The sequence below is a fragment of the Papio anubis genome, chromosome 8 (genome assembly GCF_008728515.1).
Source record: "Papio anubis isolate 15944 chromosome 8, Panubis1.0, whole genome shotgun sequence".
Taxonomy (NCBI): Eukaryota; Metazoa; Chordata; class Mammalia; order Primates; family Cercopithecidae; genus Papio; species Papio anubis.
Window position 1 is genome coordinate 135,393,693 of NC_044983.1, and position 20,754 is coordinate 135,414,446.

Sequence of the window (20,754 nt, forward strand, 5' to 3'; positions counted from 1 at the left end):
ATGTTTTGTATCCCATAATAAGTTGGGAAACTTAGAAATTATACATAAAGGGGCAGCATGATATCATGGAAATGGCGTGAACTTTGGATTCAGACCTATCCTGATGTGAATTTTAACTTCTACTTAGTAACTGCTTGACCTTGGGCTAACTTAATCTTGCTAAGCTGTTCAGTCATTTCCACTTGAATGATGTGAAGTTGTAGTCATGAGGGAAGTAATCTGTAAACACTGTCACCGTGCTAAATCTCCCCGGCGTCACATCCCGAGCCTCTGTCTTGCTCTTCTTCTGGCCTCGGCCTGTTCGGCTGCCTGCCATGCCTGGGCGTGCCAGCCTAGTGGAGGGGCCGGAACTGTGAATTCTGCCATCGGCCGGCCCGGTGCCAAGCCTGCCTCCGCCGCTGAATTACTGAGGTGATTCAGGGCGATGCACCCAGCAGGCCATGACGCTGTCTTCATCTAGAAAACAGGAATGCTGGGAGTGACCCCCGCCTCACAGGTCCGTGGTGAGGGCACACCGTTAATGCAGGGGAAGCCCCAGGCGCAGGGCCCAGCACCAAGTGAGCGTCAGAAAATGCTGGAAGGACACTGTGGCTGCTGCTGCTGTTGGAGGGAGGTGGGGGTTCCTCCACTCTCTCCTGACTTCCCCATCCCCCCGTCTGCCTGAATAATCTCGTCCGGTTCTCCGGGAAGCCTTCTCTCTTCCATGTCACCCCACTCCCCCGCTAGCTGCGTCTCCCTCCCTGGCCTAAGCCCTTTCTCTCCTGGCTTCCCTTTGCCCCCACCCCCTTTCCCACCCAGCAAACCAATGATTACATGGATGTCTTGGGAACAAACAGATGACGAAGACACTGCCTGTCCCCAAGGAAGGCCACAGTCCCAACTGCACACCCCTATGGCAAGAGCAGCGCTGGGCGCCACTGCTTCTGTAGATGTTCTCTCCTCCGGCTCTACTGCAAGATCTCCAAGGGTAGAAGTATGTCTTATGCAAGCCTGTGGCCACACTGCCTCACACACATCAGGCTGCTGTAAGTGTTCCAGGAATAACTGGCATAATACATGTTTTCCTCACCGCTGATGGGAACGTCCAATGTGCTGCCCCCAGGCCCCAAAGGGCTCGTGGAAACCATTTTTAAATTTGTAACACAGCTTGATTAAGAAACAATGCTATTTGTTATATATCGTAGGGTTTTTTTTCTAAACTTAAATATATTTGCTCTACGTTGTCTTTACAGATTCTTTTGGTCAATTTGCAACTGTAATTATTAAAATATAAAAGCTAGCTGGGTGTGATGGCTCACACCTGCAGTCCTAGTGCTTTGGGAGACCAAGGCAGGAGGTTCACTTGAGGTCAGAAGTTCAAGACCAACCTGGTCAACAAAGCCAGATCACATCTCTACAACAAATTAAAAATTTAAAAATATATATTTTTAAAATTAGCTGAAAGGCCAGGCATGATGGCACATGCCTGTAATTCCAGCACTTTAGGAGGCCGAGACAGGCTAATCACTTGAGCTCAGGTGTTCAAGACCAGCCTAGGCAACATGTTGAAATCCCATCTCTGCAAAAAATGCAAAACTTAGCCAGGTGTGGTAGTACGCACCTGTAGTCCCAGCTACTTGAGCCACTGAGGCAGGAGAATCACTTGAGCCCAGGAGGTCAAGGCTACAGTGTGCTGTGATCACACCACTGCATTCTAGCCTGAGCAACAGAGTACAACTCTGTCTCTTAAGAAAAACATATAAAAGTATATAGAAACTTTATAAACATCCCACAATTCTCTATTTTAAAAGCTAAAGTAACATATTTTACACGACGTATCTGAATGTTGTTGAGATCCCAGAAAACCCAAAGGTAAGCTTTATTCTGATCGAATGAGATAAAACATACCTTCCTGTCTTGCTTTGCCTCACTAATGAAGAGAATCTCCAGGCAACCCTGTGGAGAGGGGTTGTCTGGCCTCACTCTCTGGAATATCCAGGTCAAGAAATGTTTACAGAAGGCACGCGTCACAAGCCCATGGCCATGAGGCACTTACAGTGAAGGGAGCTCAGCAGTATAAGCAAAGGACAACAGTAACAGTGTGGGAGGTGCTACCATCTAGGAGGGAACCGACAGCAGGCGAGGACACGGGACCCAGAGGCCTGACTCTGGGTACGCCACTTGCGGAGGAAGGCTCAGCAGACCAGGTGACCTCAGAGCTCACCCAGGAGGACTGAGGAGCACGCCAGGAATGAAAGGAAGTGAGCGAGAAGGCCCAGCCAAGCAAAGAGCCTGAGCGCAGGGCCAGGAATGCAAGAAGGCACACCTTGTCCAGCCGAGTAAGCAGGTGCGGATGGCTGGCCTCAGGCAAGCACAGGCCACCTCTCACCTTGAAGGACATGGGTAGCTGCCCAGGGCTGACAGATGTGTTTCATCAGGCAGAGGAAGCTCCCTTCTGCTTCTAGTTTGCTGAGAGTTTTCATTCTAAATAGATGCTGGGTTTTTATCACATGCTTTTTCTGTCTCTTGAGATGGCACACATAGTTTTCCATTTTTAGTTTGCTAATATGGAGAATTACATTTGCAGGTTTTCTCGTTAAGCCAACCTTGCATTCCCCAGAGAAACCCCAATCAGTCAATATTTTACTAATAGGGTTAGAAAGTAGATGCTCAATTTTTGCTTAAAATGTTTGCATCTGTGGTCAGGAGGGATACTGGTCTGTAGTGCTTGGGGTTTTGTTCTTTGGGGATCTTTTTCCCCCATAATCTCTTTGCCTGGTTTTGGTATCAGAGAAATGTTGCCCTCACAGAATGACTTAAGAAGTATTCCTTCATTTTCAGGTTTCCTGAAAGAAGAATTTACACAGATTTCATATTATTTCTCCATAAAGTGTTTGGTAAGATGTATAAGTAAAGCCATCTGGACCCAAAATTTTCTCTATGGGAAAGGTTTTTTTTTTTCTTTTGTCTTTTTAAAGTTTTTTTTTGGCCGGGCATGGTGGCTCACACCTGTAATCCCAGCACTTTGGGAGACTGAGGCAGGCGGATCATGAGGTCAAGAGATCAAGACCACCCTGGCTAACATGGTGAAACCCCATCTCTACTAAAAATACAAAAATTAGCTGGGAGTTGTGGTGCATACCTGTAATCCCAGCTACTCGGGAGGCTGAGACAGGACAATTGCTTGAACCCAGGAGGCAGAGGTAGCAGTGAGCTGAGATCGTGCCACTGCACCACTCTAGCCTGGTGACAGAGCAAAAAAAAAAAAAAAAAAAAAAAAAAAGGTTGTTTTTTTGTTTTTTTGTTTTACTTTCTGATCTTCTTTTTTTGTTGACTTTTTTATTTTATTATATTTTCCATTTCGATTTTCTTTCTGAGCCCTCATGATCTTATATGGGAAGGTTTTAACAAAACATTCTGTTTCCTAAGTGGATATGTCTATTGTGGTTGTCTATTTCTGTGTGTAAGCATTGGTATTTTGTGTCTTCTAAGGAATTTGTCACGTCATCTCAGTTTTCACATTTATCAGCATAAAGTTTTTATAATATATTCTTATCATTTTAATATCTATAAAATCTGTGGTAATGCCAGCTCTCTCATTTCTAATACTGTTAATTTGTGTCTTCTCTGATCAATCTGGCTGGAAGCTGATGAATTTCATTAATTTTTCTTCAAGAATAAGCTTTTGGTTGCTTTGTCTATGTTGGGTTTTTGTTTCCTATTTCATTGTTTTCCACTCTGATCTTTCCTTTTCTACTGACTTTGGGTTTCATCTACGTTTTTTTCCTAATTTCTTAAAGTTGAAGCACAACCCCTGGCTCCCACGGGAGCTGCCCATGAATGAAGCTACAGCTATTACGCCTGCCTGCTCAAATGTTCAGAGACAAGATGTTGACAGGGGAGCATGAACCAATAGGCTTGCCAAAGCCAACTGTGCACAGAGCTTAAGGGAGGCCTGGCCCCACCTCCTGGCAAAATGGTTTTGTTAGAATTTCAGAACTGCTTTCCAGCAAGCTACAAGCAGGTGTGGAGTGTTTACAGAGCAGTACTGCACATGGAGGAAATGGAATCTATTCAGAGCCAGAGAGCGCACCATGATAAATGGCTGCAGCCGTCCACACTGGTGTCGACTTCCCGACGGTTCGCAGTCGTTCCAGCCACTTGGAATGCTTTATCCTCCAAGTCTCAGCTGGCTCCCACATCTCTATGCAGCTCTGGAGGCTGTGAGTAAGTTGGATGCCTTCAACAGGCAAAGCCATGGGCACCTCCAGTGACACACAGCACTACTTGGGGTGTGCTGTGACACACGGCACACAGTCCAACTCAGGGAAAAGCCTCCTGTTGCCGGCATTTCTGCAGCCCCAGCCCGTGACGTGGGCACCAAGTTTGGGCCCTTCTCAGAAGGGCTCTCAATGGAGGCCCTGCCATGTTCTGGTCACGATGACATGATTTTATGCACGTCATATCCAACTCAAAAGGTAGACACTAGCCTGGCTTTGCAGCTGGGGGAAGCCAGACTAGGCAGCACTAAGTACCTGGCCAAAGGTCCACACCTGACACCTACCTGTTCCAGAGGCCCTTACACCCCTGCCTAGTCCAGAGCTGCTCTTGATGTTAACAACCAGCAGGACTGTGACTGACCTGGACTCACTGACCTAATCTCATTTTCCTCCTTACATACAAGAATGAAGTCCCAGTGAATTATTTACTGACTTGGTCCAGCCTTCTTTCTTTCCCCTGCCAGGCTCTTTTATCATTTAAGCCTTGCAACAACCCTATGAAGGAAGCATTGTCATTCGGTTTTACAGAGGGGGATGCTGAGAGTCAGGAAAGCTGGACTGTCTCCTCTGGCTTGCATAAATATTGTTTCTAAGGCGCATCCAATTCACAAAGTCCCTATTTTCAGCCCTAGAAGATTCCTCCCAAGGCATGCAGGAAAGACAGTCGTGAACATGGACAGACACAGTCACTCTAGCTAAATGGAGGAAGGCATCTTTCTGGAAAACCTGAGAAACACACGTTATCTTTCCCACTTCTCAGGGTGCTCCCTAGGAGCAGCTTTCACTGAATTACTTGTTTCCATGACTACACCATTCCTCGGTGATAGTTTTATAGGTTTAGCACGATTCCAATTAAATCACATCATTCCTGCTTCAGGGAGAAGGGCTCTGTAACAAGCTCATGGTGCCAGATGCCCCTACAGCAATAGACGTCCCCACAGACAGCATTGTCAGCCACTTCACTTGCACAGCTCCCGCTCCAGTCCCCAGAGAGGCTCAGCCGTCCCGCAGAAGACAAACCTCGACAACCAGAAAATGCCGCATGATTGCACAGGTTTGAAATTCACCACATTAGCCACTGACGGAGCTCAGGCAAACCCAACTGCTCCCTCTTACCAAGGACACACCCACACTCCTCCCATGGGTGGCACAGCACCTTTGCCTGGAATGCCCTTCACAGACCTTTCCCATTAGATCCTGTCCGCCTTAAGGGTTGGACCACAGAATGAAGATTAGAAGAGACACAGAGGGCGGGCGCCGGGCACGGTGGCTCCGCCTATAATCCCAGCACTTTGGGAGGCTGAGGCAGGTGGATTGCCTAAGCTCAGGAGCTCGGGACCAGCCCAAGCAACACAGTGAAACCCCATCTCTACCAAAATACAAAAAAAAAAAAAAAAAAATTAGCTGGGCATGGTGGCAGGCACCTGTAGTCCCAGCTACTTGGGAGGCTGAGGCAGGAGAACTGGTTGAACCCGGGAGGTGGAAGTTGCAGTGAGCTAAGATCACGCCATTGCACTCCAGCCTGGGCTACAGAGCGACACTCCATCTCCAAAAAAAAAAAAACAAAACAAAATAGGAAAAGACACACATTCACTCCACCAGCCAAAGACTCGGTGAACTTGGACAAGTCTGCCCTAAACTTCAGTTTCCCCACTCACCTCACTGGATATTTACAGGGATTGAGGAAACTCGGGAATGGCAAGCACCCAAACAGTCCCTGCCCCACAGAGGCCAATCCATAAATGTTAGCTCTTTTACTCTCAGTTCCCACATTAAAGCCCTGGAGGGTGCCCAGGCCACTCAAGAAAAGCAGCTGGTCCCCAAGGGCAGATGGGGGTCGCATGGGAGCAATGAGACAGAGAACTGACGAACTGATGGTCCACAGGGAAGGCATCAAAGGCCTTGGGGGCAGGATACAGAGGCGTTGGGACTCTGTCCACAAGTAAAATTCAGAAAAGGTGTAGTGACAGAAGAAGGTGTCACAGTGTAACTGACAGAGACCAAAGTGGGTAACCTGGACAGTGCGACATCACCTCAAGGAGCCTTGGTTTTCTCCTTAGAGGATAATAGCACCTACTCAAACAGCTCTCATGGGAATCCAAAAGGACCATTTAGATGCAAGTGCCTGATATACAAGAGTTCCTCGGTAAATGGTAATGATATTTTAATCATTACGTTTAAATACATGTACAAACATTCATCTATATCTATATACATTTATAATGATTCCAAAGGAAAACAGTGCATTCACCCTTGCAACACTCAATTGAAGAAAACAAAATTCATGCCACAGGCACCAAGACCCAACCAAGTGTGAAGAGTATCTCCTAGATTTTGAAATTGTACCCTAAACTGTAAGAGCCTAGCCTGTGAGAAAAAGAAAAAATCCCCTTATTGTCTAACAGAGTACCTAAAATGTGAGAGATGCCCACAAAAGAAGTATGAGTGGATCACAAAGTGAAGGAAGGAACTAATGAACTTCGCATGCCTCTGAAACCCTTGGCAGCCTGGCCTCAGTCTCCTCTCAGCCCTCTCCGTGCTCCTGTGCTCAGGACAGCAGGCCTGCAGCAGCATGCCGTACGCACGCAGACCTCAGGGGCCTCTGCACCTGCCAACCCCAGGTTCAGGAATGCCCTCTCCACTCTGGCCTGCTAGCTCACCCCAGTTTCGTCTTCCTTCAATACTCCATTTGAGCGCAACTTCCTCTCACAGGCCTTCCTCAGCTTCCTCTGTGCAGCCATAGCAATGAGGACCACCTGTATTCTAACCACTTTGTCTGTTTTATTTACTTGTATCTTGCCCACCAGCCCAGGAGTTCCATGAAGTCAAGAGCGCCATGATGCACCCTTGTTTCCCCGTCACACGGCAAGCTTCTCAACATTGTCCTCAGTGGACAAGGCTGAGTTACTGGCTTGTATGACAGCCCCCAACTCGAGGGCTCCTAAAAAGGAGGCCCCTGAAATCCATCATTGCGTCCCCTCCCCCCGGAGCACCGTAACTGACCCACAACAGGAGCACAATATACGTTGTGCTTTAACTGAGCAAAGAGGCAGAGTGAGGGAGGGTCAGAAGGAAGCCTGAACCTGGGCTCTGCAGTCAGCACTGCCAGGATACAGATGCTGTCCAGATGCCGGAGTTCTGCTCAAGGCCAGAGGGTGGGGGCGCAGGGGCTTAAGGGAGAGTGCCATATCTGGTGCACTGCAAAACAGATGGAGTGATACAGCGGTGGCCAGGCAAAACAAGGACATCCTCTGTGGCCTTGAGGAGGTCCTACTCGGGAGGAAGTCTGGAATGGCACAAGGAAGGTGGAAGGACGACACGAAGCAGCACAGGGCTGAAAGTAAACTCTGTGGGGGGCTGGAGTCCGAGGATGAGAATGGGCTGCGCAATGAGAGGGTGCCGGTGGCAGGGGACGGCCTCTGGCAGGATCTAAGCACGAGGAGCAGCATGAGAAGGGGACATTAGTGGACGGCCTCTGGCAGGATCTAAGCACGAGGAGCAGCACGAGAAGGGGACACTAGTGAGGCTCCTTTCCCACAAAAGCTTCCATAACCCCAACATGTGGACTTACAGCATAACACAAATAAATACACCACTGCAGCCGTGTCAAAGCGCTTCACAGACATGTGTAAACATCCCCCTGCTCCCCAAAATTCCCTGGGCCTGCCTGAGCCAGTGAATCCCTACCGTAACAAGGAACACAGATGGCGAAAGGGCCCACGCTCGTGAGCAAGCTAGTGTATTCAATGCCATGGCGAGTCAGGCGCGCTGGCTCACGCCAGTCATCCCAGCACTTTGGGAGGCCAAGGCGGGCAGGTCACTTGAGGTTGGCAGTTTGAGACCAGCCTGGTCAACAATGGTGAAACCCCATCTCTACTAAAAATACAAAAATTAGCCGGGCATGGTGGTGCACCTGTAATCCCAGCTACTGCAGAGGCTGAGGCACGAGAATCACTTGAACCCGGGAGACAGAGGTTGTAGTGAGCTGAGATCATGCCACTGCACTCCAGCCTGGGCAACAGAGCGAGACTCTGTCTCCAAAAAAAAAGTCATGGCGAAAGTCTAGAAGGAGTTCAAACGCTCAGACAAAAGCATGCCAATAATCTATACAGAAAATCGTAGCTGCTGTCACAGCAAACAGCCAGCAGAGCTGCAGGACGCCACCACGACACTCGAACCTCTCCACTACTCCACCAGCATTTAGGAATCAACACCTGAGATGCAAATAGGCCCAAAGGAACATCTTTCCAAATCAGCACTTTTCATTCTATCCCCAACTCTGAAAGAATAACCAGAAGGTAAATAGGTCTGAGGGGTGGGATTTCCAGAATTGCTTGGTGGGAAGCTTGGCTAAACCTCTGCCCAAAAAGCAAAGATACAAACGGACAAAGTCGTCAAGAACAAGCATTTAAAGGTTTTCAAACTGACCAAAGGCGTGCAACAAATTGCGAAGCATTTATTCATGGCAATCTCATTAATCTTGAGAAGAGGAAGGGTGACTGTGGCATTTCAGCCAGGGGCTGATTCCACTGCCCCTGCTACCCCCAACTCGTTGGCACACAAGTTCCACCTGGCCAAGAGAGACAGGCAGAAGACTGCTGCTGCTCTGCTACCTGCTAGAAGAGGCTGACTTTATTCGGATCAGAGGGCGGAGGTCCAGGGTTGTTGTCAAAAATAACAGTGGGAGGCCAGGCGTGGTGGTTCACATCTGCAATCCCAGCACTTTGGGAGGCAGAGGCGGGTGGATCACTTGAGGTCAAAAGTTCGAGACCAGCCTGGTCAACATGGTGAAACTCCATCTCTGCTAAAAATATAAAAATTAGCTGGGTGTGGTAGCACACGCCTGTAATCCTAGCTACTCTTGAGGCTGAGGCAGGATAATGGCGTGAACCCAGGAGGCAGAGGCTGCAGTGAGCCGAGACTGCGCCACCGCACTCCAGCCTGGGTGACAGAGCGAGACTCCCATCTCAAATTAAAAGGAAAAAAAAAAAAAAAAAAACATTGGATTTTAGCAGGAAACAGGCAGGGAAGGTGACACTGCAGCTGGCCTAAAGTCACAAAAGTAGTCGTGGGAGATGGTAAAACAGCAGACCCGCCAGAAATTCAATAGGAAGAGCCAGAGCATGAAAGAGCACAGAAGGCTTTGGTAAGACCCTAGTTACCCCAGTGACACCGTTTCCATAAACTTTACAAAATTAATCAGGGAAGAAAGGAAGGGGAGAAGAGAAAATAAAAAAGCCTGCAGCACGTTCATCATGAGGGCAGCCTGCCGGACCTGCTTCCTCAGCGCTGCCGTTGCCTAAATTGCCCCAGAATCACACAGACCCTGCTCCAAGACCCTAGTTCCCCTAACAGCTCCATCGACAGCCACTTGAACATTACAAAATGTTACGTTTTCCCTTTGAGATATTCTTTCAGGTCCTGCATACCACTGTAACTACTGACATCAGCTGGCCTGAAGGACCCCACTTTGCCAGGTGTCTGAGGACCTCATGGAGACTTAATTCATCAAAGAATGCAGTTTCCACATCCTGATGTTTCATCCCCCTCACCATAACCAATGACCCCAGCTTTTCAGGTCCTCACCCTCCACGACCCCCTTATAACCCGCAGCCCAAAATTCTTCAGGGAGATGGGTTCAAGGGTCTCCTCCCACCTCCTCGTGTGGCTTCCTGCTGTCATTAAACTCTTTCTTCGCTGCAAACCCTGCTGTCTCCATGTCATGGGTCTGCTACTATGCAGGACGCAAATGAGCCTGTTGGTCCCACAACGCTGGAAACCTGGGCAGCTGTGCACATGCACAAGCCCCCACACGCTCAGGACAAACCAGAGAGGGCCCCCAGGAGCCACTGGTCCTCACTCAATGTGAGGCCTTGTGAATTCAGACCAAAGAAACAGCCCTGAAGTTTGAAAGCAATCCCCAAGGCACATGCAGATCCATCGGAGAATGGTGGAAGGCCTGCTGAACTGAAGTGTGTCAGCACAACCTCTAGTCAAATACTGGCTGCCCACAAAGCTCTGGGGCACCTGGGGCATGCCCTGGGAATCCAGGTGAGCAGTAAAAATAGGAAGGAGAAAATCATCAACAAAGCAGAGACATCACACACTGAGGAAAACAGACTCCACGAAGATAAGTCAAGGCAAGTTTCCAAATTGACGGACAAACAAGAAGAACAGCAACACGCAGCGACAGGGGAGGGCAGGGGGCTCAGCCTCGAACTTGCTACGATCCATTATCTAGAAGATCCAGCTTTCCACAAAAAATTATGGACATGCAAAGAAAGGGGAACACATGACTCATGCACAGGTAAAGTTGGCGGCTTCAGGAGGTGCTCCGTTGCTCTGATTAGCCTTTGCCCACCATAGACTGTCTCGCTCCCAAACCAGCGACTGATCACCGATCCATTGTACCCCAACCAGACAACAGCTCAGTGCAAAGCAGCAGGCAGCAGAGAGCCCCTGTGTGGTATAAGCCTTCCCCCACCAATACGCCCCACTCCAAAGTCACCGCTGTCTCCAGCAGCCCTTCTGAGAGCTCTAGGGGAGCATGTGTGTAGACATGGAGAAAAGAAAACGGTTGCTGCTCTCCACAGCAGACAGAGTGCAGCCACACAGTGGGGGCCTGAGCTGCAGCACACACATAATGATGCCAGAGGGCCTGAACACGCAGTCAGAAGGTGGCGAGGATGCGGCTGCAGGAAGGCCGGAGGCGATGTGAAATCTGAGGGGCTCTCGGAGAAAGCCACCTCCCCAGTCCTCCCTGCCTCAAGCCCACCCGACAGCACCTCCTGTACCTGGTAGCTCCGTGCATGTGCTGTGCAGCTGCACACTGGGTCCTCTGCTGCGTCTGCTGGGAAGCTTCTCCCACACCAGTCCCCTTGGCTAACGCAAGAGCCCAACAACACAGTAACCAAGCTGCTGTGCAAACAGAAGCTCTCCAGGAACGGGGCACCCCCCGCTGCCAACAACCCCTTTCTTCACTGCAGAGCTCAAAAGGGGAGAGGACTCTTCCACCAAAACTAGCTTCTTCAAAGTTCGATCCACTGACATGACCTCCATCCACCAGAACTGGCCTATGCCCTCTTGCCATGGCCTCATCAGACCCATGCTCCTCCACCCTTCCTCTTGGTTGAGTGACAGCGGCCCCGACACCTCAAAATCCATTGTATCACTGACTCACAGGCATCTTCGCCAAGCGATTCTGACGTTCCTAACCAGTCCCTGCCCTCTTAAATTTGGCGTGAGGACTGTAAACAGCATCCCAAAGGCTGGTCCTGAACATATGCATGCCTGAAAGTGACGTTGCCACCTGCAGCCCAGTCACAGCTCTTAGGCCCTGCTCTACACACTGTCCCCGGGACGGCTCAAACAGCCAGAGCTTCCCATGTGCTGAAGACTCAAAAACCCGAGCACTCGTGTGGGCCTCGCCATAGAGCCAGCAGCTACCTCTGCTCACGCTGGCCCACAAGCCTGCAGCATGCAGCTTTGCACTCATATTCACTTGTTACCGGCGTATCTGTCTTGGCTTCCTTGGGGCTTCCAAACCAACAACTGGGAAGGGTTGCCAAAAGATTACGAAAAATGTACAGGGTAAACATCAGAACCGAGGATAAGTATGCAATCAATAAACTTTTCAAATGAATAGGGAAACAGCAGGGGAGATCCTGCTTTAATCACCGCACGCCTGAATTCAGCCCACGGAATCTCTGTGTTCCAAGGACATAAGAGTTTGCAACACCAAACAATGCACTCAAGCTTCACTGTGACTGCTTTCCAAAACATTGTCCAAGAACAAAAACTACCGAGAATCCAGCTTTCAAATACACACAGCCTTTCCTTTCTGAAAAGGACTCAAAGCTGTGCTTCAGAAAAGGCTCTGCAGAAGCCCGAACGGCACGTGGCAGATGCCACCTGCCAAGCCCACTCACCTTCACGTGGCTGTAGTCACCTGCTTTGTTGCTCTCGGGTGGGTTCACAGGTTTGCCCTCCACTCGGGGCCGAACGACCTGCCGAAAAGGGCTGGACAGCGGAAAGCCACTCACGCTGATTCCATCTACAAAACAAGAAAAAATCAGAAGTAACATGTCAGCTTGGTTTTGGGGTTTGTTGTTTGTGTTGTTGCTGCTGCTGTTGTTGTTGTTGTTGTTGTTGTTTGGGACGGGTCTCACTCTGTCGCACAAGCTGGAGTGCAGTGGTGCAACCTCTGCTCACTGCAACCTCTGCCTCCTGGGCTCTGGTGATCCTCCCACCTCAGCCTCCCTAGTGCCTGGGACTTCAGGCGCGCGCCAGCACACCTGGCTGATTTTTGTATTTTTGGTAGAGGTGGGGTTTCGCCATGCGCCCAGGCTGGTTTAGTTTTGGATTGTGTTTTTGTTTATGTAGGGGATTTTGTTCAGAGACTGTGACTGTAAGGAGCACGCCAGTTTCTGTCCTGACTATTCTATCTCGTATCAGTTACAACCGCCCGATGCGTCCTCCGTCAGCACGTACTCATATCCGCTGAGTAGAAGTTGAGAGTGCATCACTCCTTAAAAAGGACAGCTCCTTACCACCTGGATGTGATGGCCGAGGCCCGGCCTGCCCTCTGCATTTGGACCATGCAGAGCCCATCTCTCCCATGAGCCTCTGCTGAGCCACTCCTCAGGCTGAAACGAGTTCCCCTCCCTTCATGCGGCCAGCTCTCTCTTGCCACTTGACCTTAGTCTAAGTGCTACCTCCTCACCCAGCTTCAAGCAGCCACCACTCTCTGCCACAAGACCCTACCTAAACCTCCGAGGAGCCACACGCTGCCACCTGGGTTTTTTTCTTACTCGTTATCTATCGATTGATCAGTCTAACCCACGAATCATCTTTAAGTCCTCTCTGCACCTCATGTCACATGTCCAACCCAAAAGAAAATCCTGCTAGCTCTCAGAGTGTGCCCAGGGATGGCTTTCGTGGCCAGCACTCACTCAGAGTCACTGTTGTTACCCTCCTGGCTCTTCTCCCCCTTTGCCTTCACTCCTTTCCCTAAGTCAATCCCCCACACAGCAGGCAGAGTCGCCTGAGGAAAGGGGGCTCACCCCCTGCCCCTAGCACTCAAGAGGAAATGTCAAAGTCTGCACTGGTCTCCAAGACCTCTGCATGATACACCATTTAACAGAAGAGAAGACCTGTTGGAATGAATGAGTTATTTGACTGCAGTTTTATATATTCTCAAGAACGTAAAGATACTGCCTCCTAAGGAGTTATTTTCAAGGAGCTGCAGCTCCCTGACAGAACCCAACTGGCATGCAGGAGAAGCCTACCTATAAGTATGGCAAGTATCACAGACTTCCAGCGTAAACCAGGCCAAGAGAACAAACCACCAGAGGCAACCTGTGCAAGAAATCACGTTAATACCGATTTTGGCTTAAGATACATGGAACAGCAGACACAAAAGAGCAAATGGTAGAAAGTGAGGTTGGTAAGATGTGGACTCACATCAGCATGGCACTTGATAGTTTCTAAGCTTGCCCTCATTTTAATTTTCTTTTTTTTTTTTTTTTTTTAAGTTCCAGAGTACACGTCCAGGATGTGCAGGTTTGTCATACAGGTAAACGTGCCATGGTGGTTTGCTGCACCTATCAACCCATCACCTAGGCATTAAACCCAGCATGCATTAACTATTTTTCCTAATGCTTTCCCTCCCCTCACTCCACTCCCCGACAGGCCCCAGTGTGTGCTGTTTCCCTCCCTGTGTCCACGTGTTCTCATTGTTCAGCTCCCACTTGTAAGTGAGAACATGCGGTGTTTGGTTTTCTGCTCCTGCGTTAGTTTGCTGAGGATAATGAAACTTGCCCCCATTTTATAGAATAGCAATAAACAACCTGCTCACAGTCATACTGGTGATAATTGATCGTAGGCATTGTACCACACATGAATGGATATTTAGGAAACTTGATTGGATGGATGGATGGATGGGTGGATGGGTGGCAGGTCTGAAACTCACACTCGGTGTTTTTGATTCTAAGCCTAGGATCCTTTTCACTTTAACACAGTTGTTGGGAAAGAAAAATTCAATAGCTGCATATCTCAAACGAACCCATCTAAGTAACTTCTTATTAAGAAACTAAAGCTTCTTGTGATAAGATGAAGAATATTTACTTTTAATTGATACAAAACATATATTTCCAAATTCCCAATCACTTAGACCCAAGGCCCTATGCCTAATATCTCTTTGCAAAAATATCAATTAACCAAGCATAATAGAAATAGTTCATAATTTTAAAAAAAATAACTTCTCTTAAGCATCATTTGCTAAGGTATATCCCCTTAAGTAGTTCAATTTTCAGGGATGACAAACAATATTCAACTGGGTAAAGAAGAATTAAGCAATTTTCTATTTAGAGGCTTCAAATCTTCAAAAGTTAAACTGTCTTAAGTTAAAAAATTGTCTACTTGAAAAGTTCATGACACCTTATGCCCAAAATAGCATATGAAGGAACCAGACATTGTGCATCTATAATAAGAAAAATGACAAACTGATCTGTTTCTGTTGATGGTGCCTATGGAAGACACGTATGAAGACTGTGATCAAGCACTTAAGAGTAGGGTCCTCTCTGCACTTGGAAGAAACTGGAGGTGCCCATCTGGCCCCTCTTCAAGCACTGCATGTGGGCAGCAAAGATCCACCTGACGTCCCACAAGCAGCTCGGGCTGAATAGGCACGAAACGAACTTCAGAAGATTCTATTCCTCATAACAGGCTAGACAACTCAGACCAGCTCAGCCACTGAGAACAGCTAGAAAACATGGACAAAGTAGTCTTAAAATCCATGCAAGCATCAGAGAGCTAACAAGAACTACAGGGCTACTGTCTAGCAGAGGGGGAAATACAGATACATGAGCCTGACAAACATCCCCTAGAGGTGCCTGCAGATTTCAGAAGAGTTCACCAAGAGAATCTGAGCGGAATCCGAGGAGAACCTTTGACATATTCAAAGGACTTGATGTGAAAAACACTGGTGTTCAGTGTTCCCCGTGGAGAGTGGATAGTAAATCCAGGAAGCTTCAGGTAGGGCCACAAAGTGAAGGTAGACTGGAAACAAAGCAGCCCTCACTGGGCCTAAGGCCCAGCTTTGTACCATGTCAGTCCCTGCAACTGGTAGGCCATTTTTCTACCAAAATTTATTTCTCGTCACTCCTTGTTCTACCTCCATTTCTGTTTGCCTTTATGCATTGGTAATTATCTTCCCTCTGACAACCTTATATCCTAATATGCCCCTATTTTTGGTCGCAGTTCAAATGCTACCTCTTCCATAATGCCTCCCTCAGCTGTCCTAATGGAAAGCAAGTACATCTTCCTCGGAGTTCCAGCATCTTCTCTATCCTAAGACTCGTGCCTACCTCCTGCTGACCTGTACACAGGCAGAGAGCCTGGTAGGAGGTCAGAGGGGTCGGGGCTCAGGTATGGCTCCCCTCCTACCTGGCTGAATGACCTTCACCAAGTCAAATAACCTTCTACGAGCTTTAAATCCATCATCCCCTAAATGGGAACAGTGAGAACACATATGCTGTGAGGTTATATAGAAGAATAAATGAATTATTGCACAGGAAGGATTCATCATAATGCCTGGCGTGGGGCAAGCATTCAGTAAAAAGAGCTGTTCTTATTCCCACCGCAGCAAATTATGCACATCTTAGATTCCTTGATGACTATAAACTCCTTGAAGACTGAATTCTTGTCAGATTCACCATTGTGTCCCTCATAGTAGCTGACGCAGGCTCTAACAAATTGGAAGCCCTCAGTAAATAGTAACTAAATGAATGAATAAATCACAGGGTCAAATTCAGTATTTAGTTGACATGCACACAGTTTACACACACACGCTCAATAAAAAATTCCATCATCCCAAAGTCACATTCAACAACCAACTCCTGGTTAACTGAAATTTCATCAGGTAGATATGTGCAAAGACTTATTTGTAAAGACTCAATCAAAAGCTGTTAAGTTTGAATGAGTTAATTTTCTCTCTTTTTTCCTCATTTCTCTCAGCACCAGGGACACAATTTATAAAACCTCTCCATGACACCATGATGCCCGGATGCCTGCTGTGAAGGGTACTAATATTACGAACAGAACCATTTGCAAAACATAAACTCCACATTTGTTTAGCATCTTACCCCAGAAACTAGGTCAAGTGGACCTCTAAGCAAGCATGGTATGAAAGACCACTCAATGTGACTTCGCCCAATAAGTTGTCCTCTGTTGAGTGAAGGCCAGGTGCCCAACAGGGTATTTTTGCCATTTCATGTCTGTTTGTGTCTGTGTGTCTCCCTGGGTCTCCATCCCTCTCTCTGACATATACACAGGGCCTGTAATACAGCTTGTCTAGCTCCTCCCAAGGGAGGCTCCATCCTTAGCAAGCACACAAACACTTTCATCGCCCGAAGGACCCTGATTCTTCTTTATTTTTATTTTTTATTTTTTTGCCTTGGAAATACCAATCCTATTTTACACTTATAACAATGGTAAATTCTTCATTTCTGGAAATGGTCAGATGTTTTGGCCTGTAGAGGAAAGCAGAGTGAACATCTGGCTTTTGTCTGCCCCTCATTTCTCTTTTCTTTGGGGAGCAGCTCCTTCTTCGTCCCATGTGGTTCTGGTTGGATCAAGGTTGGCCTTGATCCTGCCATGGCCAGAGACGAAAACACCCCATCAACAGTGTTTATCCAGAGGACAAACAGAAGGTACAAGAAGGGACATGAAAAGCCCTTCTATGAGATTTGATTTACAAATTCTAGAAAGAAAAGAGTCTGGTTTGTCTTCCTCTGAATCACGTTATAAAGATCCAGCTATGGGCCGAGCGTGGTGGCTCATGCCTGTAATCTCAGTACTTTAGGAGGCCAAGGTGGGTGGATCACTTCAGGCCAGGGGTTCAAGACCAGCCTGGGCAACATGGTGAAACCCCATCTCTACTAAAAATACAAAAAATAGCTGGGCATGGTAGTGCACGCCTACAGTCCCAGGTACTGGGGAGGCTAAGACAGGAGAATTGGGTGAACCTGGGAGGCAGAGGTTGCAGTGAGCTGAGATCACACCACTGTACTCCAGCCTGGGTGACAGGGAGAGACTCTGTCTCGAAAAAGAAAAAGATCCAGCTATGGGGCCTGCCTGCAGCCCTCCTTCCCCAACACATTGAGACACTCTGGGCAACACACAACTCTATGAACCTTAGTTTTCTTGGCTCTGAAATGGGAACCAACTAAAAAACTCAATGAGATTTGATGTAAAAGTACTTTGGAAAAACACAAATCAGCAATGTTTTGGAACTAGGAGGCTCTGGGATATGAGCACTTGGCAAAAAAAAAAAAAAAAGTCTTAAAATTCCATCTGAAATTTGCCTCCTTTTTGGACACAGACCTCAAAATCTCCAAGAAACCTCAAAAACCTGCCATCTTCAAGCTCAGAAAAACACTAAGAAAGCCACTCTATGGATTCTTTACAGACTATAGAAGCCTGTTCTCAAATCCAGCTGAAGATACAAAACACAAGAAGCATATAAATTATAAATGGGGACAGAATGTAACCAGCTCAGGTAGGAGGCAGAAGCCAGCCTTCAGAAAACTGAAGCTGAGCCCTTCGCCCATACAGGAACAGAGTTGGAGAGAAGGGGCAGCTGCAGAGGGATGGCGAGAGATGAGATGGAATAAGATGTCGTGAGCAGGGAAGCAAATCACAGGGCACGCCTGGGAAGGATCTCTCTCCAGTTGGGGTGGGGTGGAGGGGAGAAAATTATGTTCAATCATTTAGCCAATTTTTCTGCCAACACAGGCTATCACAAATAGAACAGAGAACAGATTGGGATGACAATTAATAGGAAGACAGGACAAAAAAAGTTACAAACAGATGAAGGCGGCCTAGTAGGAGGACTAAAGAGTTTAGTGGATTTATCAGGACAGAGGGTATTTAAGAATGGTATGAGTCTGGTAGATCATCATGAATAAAACTGAGCTTTTAGAGAGAATTTCATACTTACCATTTATAGTGCTCAACTTTTCTATTAAGAGCAACTCTGTGGGAAATTCAGAAAGACCATTTTGTATGCTAAAATAATACTTCTCTCTAGAATTCAGCCATATCCCAACCACGATGACAATTGGGGGAAATGACAGCTGAAAGCAGGATTTGTGCAGGGGAAAGAAAAAGCAGAGTCACAATAAAAACAGCTCTTCTAGGAAGGGGTGAGGGCTGAGAGCCACGTCCATGGCTTGGCACCAGGCGCTCAGTATGCACCATCCAACTCTTTACACCCTGCAAAGTCAGGCGTTCTCTTACCGATTCTATAGATGAGGAAGCTGAGGCTCTGAGAAGGTAAGTAACTTGCTCAATATCACACAGCTCATCAGAAGCACAGTCAGAAGTAGACCTCATGACAACTGGATTGGTCACTACCCAGCAAAACTGACCCAAATAATATATTTCAGTCCCCAAACTGGGCTTCCACAAAAGCTCACCAGCCAAGGTTGTTCTGCAGCACATCACCGGGCCAAAACTGTGTACCATGCGTTCCACTAAACTAATCCCAAGGACCCTTGCAGGGGCTTTAGCATCTATCTCCAGTGGTGGGATCTACGCAGGGATGTGTCCATTTTGGTACACTTTTAAAAGAGACACTAATGCATAAGGCTGACTACATTTTCCTCTCTTGTGAGAGGCACCTAAAATAAACTAGAATAAAATACATTAACAAAGGCAACAGGAGGCAACAATTGCTCAGTGGGAGTTTGTCAGGGATATGCTGTTCCAGGTAGAATATATTTTAAAGATGCTTTCTCATTTAGTCATAAAATCCACAGGTGCCAAAAAAGCCCATCTGGTTATCATAAAATATCCTCAAGAAAACCAAAGCAGTAGAAGCAGTTGGCTAAGAAATTAGCCAATACTCATCCTAAATTTCCATAAAGAAAGTAGCATGCTCATTCATTCAGAAACTTTGGAATATGCTTAGGAAAGAAAAAATAATCATACAGGAATAGTGGCCTTCACATACTATTCAAATGGCAACAGTCCATCTTCCCCACGGGCAGCCTCACTTTGAGACTGGTCTTCCTTCTGTCGGATGCTCCCTGCAGCAGGGCCAGACTTAAAGTCCTCTGCCCTCACCGACACCGGAAGCCTCCAGGTACAGGAGGCTGTAACTACCAACTGAACCTGTGAAATGTTCTGGGTGGTTCCCAACTTGTTCTAAACTTAGACTGTGGGGACAATTGCACAACCCTGTGAATACACTAAGTGACCGAATTGTATCTCACGTGAATTCTATCTCAACAAATATTTTTTAAAAACTAAAAGAATAGTACAACTGTGTTAGGGTACAAACACACTTTGGGGGTAGGGAGGAAGATAAAGAGAAAAGAGAGATTATATCCAACGGAATAACAATTAGACCAGAAGCTAACCTCCCAGCAGCAAGGGAAGTCATAAGAATTCATCTTCAAAATATTAAAGAAAATTCATCTGCTACACTAGACTATGTATACAGCAGAACTTTTTTAAAGAATGATGGTGACAAACACACTCTTTGGCTAAAAATTAAGAGAACTTACCACCAATACGTTCTCACTAGGAACTTCTTTTTTTTTTTTTTTTTTTTTCAGACGGAGTCTCGCTCTGTCGCCCAGGCTGGAGTGCAGTGGCCGAGCTCCGCCTCCCAGGTTCACGCCATTCTCCTGCCTCAGCCTCCCGAGTAGCTGGGACTACAGGCGCCCGCCACCTCGCCCGGCTAGTTTTTTGTATTTTTTTAGTAGAGACGGGGTTTCACCGTGTCAGCCAGGATGGTCTCGATCTCCTGACCTCGTGATCCGCCCGTCTCGGCCTCCCAAAGTGCTGGGATTACAGGCTTGAGCCACCGCGCCCGGCCCTCACTAGGAACTTCTAAATACTACACTTCAGGTACACAGAAAATCATTTCAGAAGGAAGGTCAAAGATACAGAAAAGAATGGGAAACACAGAAAGCAGTAGGCAAGTAGATACATCAAAACATTGTCCTTTAGTCAATTCCATATGTTTTCTTTTTCCTTTTTTTTTTTTTTTTTTTTTTTTTTTTTGAGACAGAGTCTTACTCTGTGGCCCAGGCTGGAGTGCAGTGGTGTGATCTCGGCTCATTGCAACCTCCACCTCCCGGGTTCAAGCAATTCTCTGCCTCAGTCTCCTGAGTAGCTGGGATTACCAGCACCTGTCACCATGCCCAGCTAATTTTTTTTTTTTTTGTATTTTTAGTAGAGACCGGGTTTCGCCATCTTGGCCAGGCTAGTCTTGAACTCCTGACTGACCTCGTGATCCACCTGCCTCAGCCTCCCAAAGTGCTGGGATTACAGGTGTGAGACACTGCACCCGGCCTCTTTTTTCTTTTTTGAGACAGAGTCTTACTCTATCACCAAGGCTGGTGTGTAGTGGCGCAATCTCGGCTCACTGCAACCACCGCTTCCCCGGTTCATGCCTCGGCCTCCCAAGTGGCTGAGATTACAGGCG

General features: G+C 47.4%; 1 protein-coding gene across 5 annotated transcripts in view; it reads right to left on the minus strand.

Annotated features, from left to right (window-relative positions):
- TRAPPC9 (trafficking protein particle complex 9) overlaps positions 1-20,754 on the minus strand; it is a 713,063-nt gene that overhangs the window by 473,967 nt on the left and 218,342 nt on the right. For all 5 annotated transcript variants that reach the window (XM_017962346.3, XM_017962349.3, XM_017962347.3 and 2 more), the window contains one exon: positions 12,188-12,312. In XM_017962346.3, coding sequence (XP_017817835.2) covers positions 12,188-12,312 — 125 coding nt within the window. The remainder of the gene's footprint in view (positions 1-12,187; positions 12,313-20,754) is intronic.